The sequence below is a fragment of the Tachysurus vachellii genome, chromosome 26 (assembly GCF_030014155.1).
Source record: "Tachysurus vachellii isolate PV-2020 chromosome 26, HZAU_Pvac_v1, whole genome shotgun sequence".
Taxonomy (NCBI): domain Eukaryota; kingdom Metazoa; phylum Chordata; class Actinopteri; order Siluriformes; family Bagridae; genus Tachysurus; species Tachysurus vachellii.
In genome coordinates this window covers 6,153,254-6,164,142 of record NC_083485.1, presented here as the reverse complement: position 1 = coordinate 6,164,142, position 10,889 = coordinate 6,153,254, and the positions used below count along the sequence as shown (strand labels likewise).

At 36.7% G+C, this 10,889-nt stretch overlaps 1 protein-coding gene across 2 annotated transcripts in view; it reads left to right on the top strand.

Annotated features, from left to right (window-relative positions):
- The first annotated feature begins 299 nt into the window (after positions 1–299).
- Positions 300–10,889, top strand: part of fibcd1b (fibrinogen C domain containing 1b) — a 98,885-nt gene continuing 88,295 nt past the window's right edge. For both annotated transcript variants that reach the window (XM_060863082.1, XM_060863081.1), the window contains exon 1: positions 300–405. In XM_060863082.1, the coding sequence (XP_060719065.1) occupies positions 325–405 (81 nt within the window). In that variant the 5' untranslated portion in view covers positions 300–324. The remainder of the gene's footprint in view (positions 406–10,889) is intronic.

Below are 10,889 nucleotides of genomic sequence, written 5' to 3'. Positions count from 1 at the left end.
GGAAAAAAAGAGCTCAGACTTAAGAAGGAGAAAATATTGGAGTTTGGTTTTCTCTCTCTCTCTCTCTCTCTCTCTCTCTCTCTCTCTCTCTCTCTCTCTCTCTCTCTCTCTCTCTCTCTTGTTTTCTAAGTACAGGATGTTATTGTGGTGTGTGTGGTGCTGAAATCCGCGCAGTAGCAGCCCCAACAGTCCAGGCTCATGTCTGTCTCGTTTGCCTACATCTATCTGTCTTTTTTATGGAATTACTGAGTTGGAAAATCTCTCATTACTGCTGCTAATAGACAGAAGGATCGGTGAAGGTACTGTTTTTTTTTTTCTTGGAGAATGGTGAGTGATCAATGGGGAGTGAACATGAATAGCTCATCGGAAGTCGAAGATGGACATGGACAGCGGGCTAAATCGCAGGTGCGTGTGTGTGTGTGTGTGTGTGTGTGTGTGTGTGTGTGTGTGTGTGTGTGTGGCTGTCGCTTGGCCCACGCTCTAACACTCTAGGATAAGTTTAAATGAAAAAGAATTATTATTGAGAAATATATATTCCAAAGTCCATACATACAAGTCCACACCACCATAGACCCCACTATCTACTGTACATCCTAAAACTATAATGCCAACCCCAAAAGTAGGGTATGCGTCTTTTCTTCATATTCTTCATATTTTAAGCATATACATTACCATGGATTTTGGTGTGTATCTGTGCGTATCCTTGTTCTTTTGAGCTATTGGCTGGCTTTTATTCAGCCTGGAACTACCAACCCCAAAAATACACACACACACACACACACACACACACACACACACAGCCACTTCGTACAAGGTAGTGTGTGTGTGTACGTGTATGAGAGAGAGAACTATCCACACAAAAATAGCACATGTGCTCAAATTTCTTTCTGTGCATATGTGTTCATTGTGTATACTGATTGATTGAAAGCGAGAGAGAGAGAGAGAGACAGAGAGAGAGAGAGAGAGAGAGAGAGAGAGAGAGAGAGAGACTGTGTGTAGTTTGTGTCATTTATCAATTTAAAACAAATACACCAACTGTCTCATCTATTAAACACTTGTGTAGCATGTTCTGTGTTTGTATGTGTTTGTTCTCTCAGTCACAAGCTTGGCAGCGAATCGCACTTTAGGGTTTAGTGCACCCTGTTTCTGTCACTATGTATAAGCTTAGCTGTATATCAGTAGGAGCCTAAATTGGCCCCTTTGTTCCCTGTTTATGCAAGTTCCGGAAGACACAGCCGGGTTTACAGTATATGAAACATGACCGGTGGGTTTATATGAAGCACACTCAATTAGCCTACAGAGTGGTTGCTGTGGTGTGGGTTTTGTTCTTTGATGCGCTTTGATTCACTTCATCAAGGCAAGAGATGTATAGACATATGTGTTGTTGCTAAAGAAGAAACACCAAATAATTTATAGCCATCTCAGTTAATAAGAAATAAAAGTACATTATTTTCATCCTTTTATTTTCTCTCTCCTGCAACACTGCTTAACATGCACTTTGTTTTGTCACTTGCATAATGTATTGTTTACTAGATAGCGGCCCAGTAATAATTAAATCTGCCACACAATTTAAGTACATGGTAACCACTCCAGTCTTGAGCACACACCCACATAATCACACAAACAAACACTCTATATGACATCCAGTTTTTCATTGTCCCCCACGTTTGTTTCGCATTTGTGAACCTGCTGTTCCCTTTTCCTTAATACCATCTGTGCGGATCGTACAATGGTGTGCATTGCTGCACATTCAGTAGGCTTGTGTGATATTGATTTTTTACTGCTTGTGATTTACAATAAAAAAATAAAACGCAATAAACCGTTTAATCACCCGGAACCAATAGCCTAGTAAAAGATAGGAAAACAAGCATTTCCACCATTTCAGTGGGTAATCAAGAACCGTATACTGCCAGTAGAAACTCCTGAAGACTCATCTAGTTTGTGGATATTTAGGTAATTCAGCATTGATGTACAGTTAATAAATTACTAATTCTTGCCTAATGACCACATGCCCAACATTTTCTCTGTTCTTTATTAGTTTGAGCTTATTTTTAATTTCACTGGTGCAGAAAAAAAAACAGATTATTTAATCATTTTCTAATTATCATCATAATTAACACTGTTTGTAAATTGTGTCATGTCTGACAATTGATCGTAAGCATATTTAATTTTGGTGGCATAAATAAAATAAGTACTTGGCTGCTAGCTAAGTCAAGCACAATCTCCTAGATTTTCTATGATAAAAAACGAGATGGCAGATGAATTTGGTGTAAGGAACAGCATTGGTATTGTCACTTCAAAACAAATGCTAAAAATCATTCCATATTAATACGCCGACCAGGGATGTTAAATCATTATATCACACACGCCTAACATTCAGTAATGGTCTTTTGGCTGCTTGGTGTTGAAATATCTCAAGGTCTACAATACAGAATGCACAGTCTCAACAGTTGCTGTCTAGAATTTCAGGGATTTGTATTCACAACTATCCAGTTTTTAGAGTCCTAACACATTTAAATGTGATCTGCATCTACTATGGTGACTGCCAGATCTGTTAGAGTGTCACTGTCTATAATCTGATGAGTTACCTCAATGGTGTCTACTTGTTTGTCTGTTTTCTTTAGTGAGTTCCTTACTCAAGTGGTTTTCTGTCTGTCAAATATTTTCCGCCTTTTTTGTCTTGTACTCACCATAAATCATACTACAGCAATCAATTTAAAGCACAGTTAAACTTTCTGCTGCTTTCCTGGTCTTTTCCTGGTCTTTTTGCTTGACAAAGTGTGTGACATTTATGTACAGAAGAAAAGAACAATGGATCAGAAGAGGAGTACTGCACATGTGTCTACTACCTACAATACAGGTCTACTACCTTCACTGCACCTAAACCTTAACCATTTATACTTCAACATCTACTGCTTTTGGAAACACTGTACATTGCTACCTCTAGAAGGAGAAGCTTTTATTTTTGTCACATATACTTTACAGCAAAGTGAAATTCTTTCTTTGCATATCCCAAATTTGGAGGTTGGGGCAGAGTGCAGGGTCATCCATGATACAAAACCACTTGGAACCATTTGAGGGTTAACTTGGCAGTGCGAGGGCTTGAACCCTAATCCTCCAAGCAACAACCCAGAGCCTTAACTGCTTGAGCCACTACTACCCATCTACTCTACTTTACTGCTACTCATAAAATGTTTATTAATTAAATTAAATTCATTAAATAATCATACAGGTCAGAATAGAGAAGAATCACCATTTGAGGGCAAGTCTGTTGTTAACAGCCAGCTAAATAGGTTCAAGATGCTCCAATTGCGCATCTTCTTCAAAGTATTTAAAAAAAAAATTGTACATGCAATTGTTTATTGGCAAGAATTGTCACATAATTTGAATGTAAAACCGATTGCATATTACTGTTACCCGAGATTATGAAAGGTTATACCACTTTTGTGGTGTTAATGAAACATCGTGATGCCAAACATGTACAGCGTGAGACAACTCATTATTAAAAGCGGTCGTGTACTGTGTCATCCAATCATGGTTGTTGACCCCATAAATATGTAAATGTCAGAGTATGAATATCGAGGTTAAAGTACGAGCAGTGTGAAACAACTTATCCCAGGATTCTGTTTAGAATGTCCCTGGATGAAAATAGCTTATTTGTCAAAAATATGTGACTGTCGCAAATCTATTTACTTGCTGAAGTCATTAAATTCCAAAAACACTGATATGAAGTTGGTCCATGTCATGCTTCTATAACAGCCTCCACTGTTCTAAAAAAAAAAAAAAGGCTTTTCTCTAGATTTTGGAGCATGGCTGTGGGGATTTTTGCTCATTTAGCCACAAGAGCATTAGCAAGGTCAGACACTAATGTCAAGCAAGAAGGCTTGGTGTGCAGTCTGCTTTCCAGTTAATCCTAAAGATGTTCTTTAGGATTGAGGTCAGGGCTCTGTGCACTCTTCCACTTCAGCTTTGACATAACTATGCCTTTATGCACTCTGATTTGTGCACAGGGGCATTGTCATGGTGAAACAAGTTTAGGCCTCTTAGTTCCAGTGAAGCTACAGCATAGAATGTCACTGTAGCCAATTGTGTGGTTCTAACATTGTGGCAACAGTTTGGAGAAGAATCACATATGGGAATAGGGGTTTTGAAGGTCAGGTGTCTAGTGTATAGTGTAGCTCCAATAGTGTACATAAGAATATTTTTTTAATCAAGATGCTGATTGAAGATCAGTGGAAAATCAATGGAATACAACAGTAGGCAAACAGTAAAACCAGCTGTTTACAGTATACCTGGTATATTAAAATGCATTGAATACATATTCACTAAACACATTTGGTTGATTTGTATAGGTAGCCAGGTTGCCAAGTCTTACCAAAGCAAATCTTCATCACTTCAAAACCAGAACCAATAAACACCTATTGATATGAACCAAACAAACAATCAAGATTAATTTTGAACTCGGCTGCTTAGTAACAGTAGGAAAAACTCCCTGAGATGATATGAGCGAGAAACCTTCCCCATCTTGGTGACACCTGATAGTGTGGTTGTAAATCATTTCCCTTCATAACTGTATACTATATGGTCATAAAGTGCACTTGTGTAACTGGAAATTCATTCTACTTATAGCATGAAGTCTGTCTTGTTGAAGTTATAAAATGTTCACAGAGGGAGGCTTGAGTGTTATACTGTTTGTGGCAATAGCAATCCAAAGCCATATCTATGGTTCCTAATTGGTACCATCTCCAGTCTGTCCATGTTGGCCCTTCCTCAGAAGCAGCTACTGTAGCAACCTCCAGGTGATGAGAACCCCAACCAGAAGTAGGGCATCAGGATGGATGAGGCAGGTATAGAGAGCAGAAGAGGTCATGTTTGCAGTTATCTCTGGAGTAGCAGGTGTAGAATCAGTGTTTGCTGTTGGAAACTTATATCTTAACTGTTGCCGCTTTTGTCTATTGAAGTTTAATACATAATATTGGACAAGATGGAGATGAAACAAAACCTTGAGTGAAATCCAAAAGCCAAATCTAATCATGTAGCTGCATACAGTGTGTGTAAAATTGCAATACACTTCATCACCTGCTTTGTATTTTTTATTTCCTGTTACACGGCTGCTGTAACCTAGTCACAATTCTGTATATTATGTACCATGTGGTGTTCAGCCATTTTGTTGTGTTGTCTGAAAAGTTTTCAGGGAAGAAAACTTGTTTCTGGATAGTTAAACATATTATTACCCATAGCGCACTATACAGTAAATCCAGTGCACACTAAAGTACCATAATGACCATAAATAGCAGGTCATAATGATGCATTTCTGACTCTCTGAAGTAAGTGCTCTCTTTATTTGGTTCAGATTTCTCAGTTTCTGCTGCTATATACTTTTATTTTCAGTTTTATGTTAAAGTTTTATGTACAATTTTATGTTAAATCATTTGATCTATTTTCAGTGAAGTTGTCTGCACAATAAATGAAACCCAGCTAATTAAACCAGTTATTTAATCTTCTACCATTTGTTAGTTTTATTGTAGTTGTATTCGCATCTGTCAGGAACTACTGGAAAAAATGCTGACAGGTGTATTGCTATAGCTTTTCTAACCTTGTGTGGTTGTCACATGTGTTTTCCATTATTCCTAATGTGTTGCCCTATATATATATATATATATATATATATATATATATATATATATATATATATATATATATAACTGCCCTGTTGTATCTGTCTTTTTCAATGTCGCATTTGGTTTTGTTAAGTATGTTGTTGTGTTGTTCAAATAACACCTCCAGAGGTGAGGGTCGAACCAGGAACTCCACCAAGAGCTCAAACCACCACATTGCTGAAAACCAGACCCAGGTGCAGAATAAAACATACCCTGAAAACAAAACTAACAACACCACATGACTAGGACATAACATAAAATAAATAACTGGATTTTGTACAGGCGACACACAACAGGATTTTTTCACCGTTTCACCAAACACGACGTTAATAAATGCTAGATGCATACTCTAAATTTGCTTTTTAATGTTAAGCCATTTTTTCTTTAAATTACCCCAAAAGGGTTTGGTTAGTGTGCTAGAAAATATTTTTTGCTGGCTGTTGTTCTTTAGCAGGCAAAAATGTAGCATGGGATTATGCATTAGACTAACAATATATATTTATATCTATTCTGAAGTTTGCTAGGTAGCTGGTTAGGTAGCCGTGAAAGAAATCCACATCCTGGGTTGGTCTATTTCATTTCAGCCATTAACTGTGCCCTTTAAACAAGATTTTACAGATTTACTGCAACATCACAGTATCCATTAATTCATATTCATATTAATGTTTTACAAAATTCTCTATCAAAAGTTCAACAATTTCTTTCTGAGTTAAAGCTTGTTAAAAGGGATACAGTGATAAGGAATTCTGTATACATTCGTACAAAAATATCACTTGACTCAACAATAACAGTATGCATACACACACACACACACACACACACACACACACACACACACATACACACACACACAACATCGCTGAGGTAGAGGTACAGGTTAGTTCTCGGTTCATTGGCTCAGTGATTTCCTAAAGGAATGCTTACCTGCTGTGATTTCCAAATAGTTTTTTTGCATGCCCACACACACTCACTCACACACACACACACACACACATGACATACCAGTGATTATGATTCAAATATCAACTGACTTTAAATACACAGATACATAGAGCCATGAATATAAGTCACAGTGAAATGAGCCAGATCAGCACCACAGCAGAGTTTGACATCTGGAGCATAGTTATGAACTCAACAAAACAGCAAACCTTTTAATCAGTACCTTTTTTTTTTCAAATTTGAATCAATCACATGCAATGTATATAGTTATAATATTATAAAAAAATTTTGCCCATGTATTAGATATCCAAGCCTGGCTTTTATAATATTAATGATTACTAGTCAATTAACATTGCAGCAAGACTACAGGAATTAATTAAGTATGGCCTGCTTTTGCTTTCAAAACAGACTCGGTTCATTGTAGCATGATTTCCACAAAATGTTGAAAACATTCCTTTGAAATTCTGGTCCATGTTGTCAAGACTGCATCACACACAAAGTCTCTCTTTCTAACACACCTTAAAGATTCTCTATTGAATTCAGATCCAATGACTGGGAAAGCCACTGAAGAGCACTCAACTTATTGTCCTGTTCATGAAACCTGTTACAAAAAACTTTTGCTTTGTGACATGGTGCACTATAATGCTGTAAGAAGACTGGACTGTTGACACGGCAAGTTGGGTCCATGGATTCATGCTACTAGTGTCAAATTTTGACCCTACCATCTGTGTGGCTGAGCAGAAATTGATATTCAGCAGACCAAGCTATGTTTGTTCAGTCTTCAGTTCAGTTCCCGTTTGATGAGACTTTGTCCACTGCAGCCTCAACTTTAAGTTCATGACTGACAGAAGTGGAACCTGAAATGATCTTCTGCGTTGTACCAATCTGTGTCAGTGTTTGGTGTGAATTCTGAGATCCTTTACTGTTCCCCATAAATGTATAGATCTGATTTACTGTATCCCTCCTCTCAGTTCAAAGCAGTGTGGCCATTTTCTATTGGCCATTTTCTATTGGCCATTTTCTTGTGGCACAATCCCAGTATATAATTTAGAAAAGAAATATCACTTTTATTTATTATTTTCTTGAAAATTATCTCTTGCACGCTCCAAAATCCTTCTTCCTTACTCTATTCACTATGCTTGCATCATCATCTGACTGTGTTCTGGGTGCACTGGAAATTTGCACATTGGATATAAATAAGACATTTCGACAAAGCTGCGATACTGATGACATCAATACTCTTGCTCTGGGACAAAAACAAAACATGGGAATGTTGTCTAAAGCAAGAATGTGAAGGAAAAAAAAATCTCTATTTTGACTAAACTCTGAGACATAATGAAGTGAAATTAGTGTGTTTAAAACACAGTGCTAAATATTTCTAGATTTTCAAAACCATATTACTTTATGGTGTTACGGTGGTTGGAATGGTTAAATACCCCAGTTCATAATCTTATTCTATAGATGAGTGATGATTCCAGTTCCTGAGTTATGAAAATGAAAACTGAGTAAAAACTAAGCAGCTGAAAACACAGCAGATGAAACAAATCTAAAGATCAAAATCATTATTAAATGCCATAGCTATTACATTTACAGCAATTGGTAGACACCCTTATCCAGTGCAACTTACATTTTTATACAACGGAGCAATTGAGGGTTAAGGGCCTTGTTTAAGGTCCCAGCAGTGGACGCTTGGTGAACCTGACCTTTCAATCAGTGGGCCAATGCTTTAACTGCTAAGCTACCACATCCCATGACATCCCACATCCACTGTTATATGGCAGTGTGAAATTTGACTATGGAAAAAATTTTAAATCTCTATTCTAAGGGCTCTGGCTGTTCCAAAGCAAGGCTGAACTTACAATATCCCAACCTAACAACCCAACAAATGTAACAACCCTAGTTTTCTTTAACAATACTGGGATGAAAAAAGCTGCCCTAGTAATATTATCTTCATCAGCTTCAAACGACAGACTGGAGACAATAATTGCACTAAGATCTTTCACTGCTGTGTGTGACGCACATGAAAGGCCAACATAATCATAATGATATTACAACATAAGAAAGCTTACATCTAGCTGCCTGGGGTCCGTGGTGGACATTCTAATTTCTTGTCGGAATTAAGGAGACGTAAGTTACTCAGCATTCCATGCCAAATGTCTTCTTTGCATTCCTTAGCTTTATTAAGATATGGAATCTGACTTTGCTGAGATATTCACCTAGTGTATGTGTTATCTACACAGCACCGGTAGATAAAATCATGTTTATGAATAATGGTATACAGAGATAGCATAAATAGGGCAAAAAGCTCAGTTACTGAGATACAAGCTTTAGGATCTTGGGAATAAAGGAAAATGATAGATTGATACTGCCTTAAAGATTTATGCATGGAGTTTTAAATCAGTGGTTTGATAATGGCTTGTTTAAAAGATTTAATTACATAGCCAATGCTAATGGAGCAGATTATTACTTTTTATATAGATGTGATAAAAAGCTTTGTTTTTTTGTTTTTTAGAATTGAAAAAAAAAATAGGTAGCTATTTAATTTAATCAGATTTTATAAACACCAAATTGATTATTTTGAGGTGGAAATGAGTTAAATAAATTTGGTTAAATAGCAGTAAATGAAATTAATCTTTCTGATTGTGGTTATATATCTCCATATAACTAATTAGCAAACTGTCTGACTAAAGTAATACTGTGTAAAATTTCTGTCAACATTTTGAATATTGTCAAAGAATATTCAGAACTGTTTTTATTACATATTGTTGGTGTTTGTATTTTCATGACTGTCATATTGCTAAATAGAAATCTGGTTGATGTTTTTGTATTAAATTAGGTTGGAGATATATGCTGATCTTGCAGCAATAAGAGCCTTTGACCAGCTAAGAAGGCTCTCTTTTTATGCAATTTGGAAGTCTACCAATTTAATATAATGCCAATTATGCATAACTTTTAAGTGACCTGCTTTAAAGTGTGTTTTAAAGTGAGTGTGTGTATGATCATTAAAAGCAGGGCATTGGCATTTGCAGTAGCTGAACATATTGTACTTTTAACACAGTAGCAAGGAAAATGTATTGAAATGTAAAAAGAACTGATCTGAGATTTCAGACTTGGGAAATGTGACTACGTTTTTTATATCCTTACCAAATGCCATTATTAAATCAAGAGTGTGTTTGCCATAATATGTGATTCATGTAACAATCAGATCAGCCTCCAATTAAATCTTCAATGGTTACTACTTTGCAGAGTTGTAAAGAAATTCAAAATACTGCCCCGGTGGCCTATAAACCCTAATTGGTAGAAATGATTGAACAGGCTGGTGCTCTTTCTGGTGCTCTTAAAATGCAATTTTATGTGAAATCCTTTCATTAAATCCATATCCAGATGTGTGGGTTGTGCCTACAGTGTCATTATTATAGTTCTCTATTAGAAAAGGGTGGTGTATATAATTGTATAACAGGAAACAGATTTAATTTTAATATAAAGGAATCTCAAGCACACATTTTGTCTGTTGCCTGGCCACAGCTCTGGATTGTCACAAATTAACTAGGCTGTCACAACACTACGATCTATGTTACAATAATGAGGATGTCGCTTTACACTCTTTTACAATGTTACCATCAACTATAAGTGACCCAAGTTATTAGCATCTACATGGCTATCTATATTGAAAACCTGATTAGCTGCAATTTCTGGCATCCTGGCTCCTGGTACAACTTCAGCTGCTACAGTAGCACCTATAACCATTGTACTTCCATCAGGCTTCTCAGTGGGTGCCTATCTAAGTGGGGCAAATGTGTTAGACATGCGAGCTGAAGAGGAGTGGTGTTCCCATGGGTGAGCCTTAGTGTTAGCCTTGGATTTGTGACTATGCTGACAACATATCACCAGTTTTCCCTGCTGATAACGTCAAGATGTTAAATTGCACAGACATTTTAAGAAAACACTGTTTTAATACTGTTGAAAACATATTAGCTGAAATGCCGATTATTAGCACACATTAGGGGATGTGTTATTCCATATTCCATAATAACATTTCAAAGTATTTAGAAAAGAACCGCTTGCTAAAAATGGCACTGTAATGGAGGCCTTGTCAGCTTTTGGCTATTGTTGCAGCAGTGAACCTAACACTTTGTCTTAACAACAAGCCAACACAGTGAGCAAGCAATGACAGTTGGATGCCCAGTTTCTATTCAGTGTTGAAGAGTTAAAGAAATTTTGAAGCTGAAGCACAAAAATTAAAGAACCCAAAGGACATTAAAAAAGTGTTCAAATATATGCATTACTGCA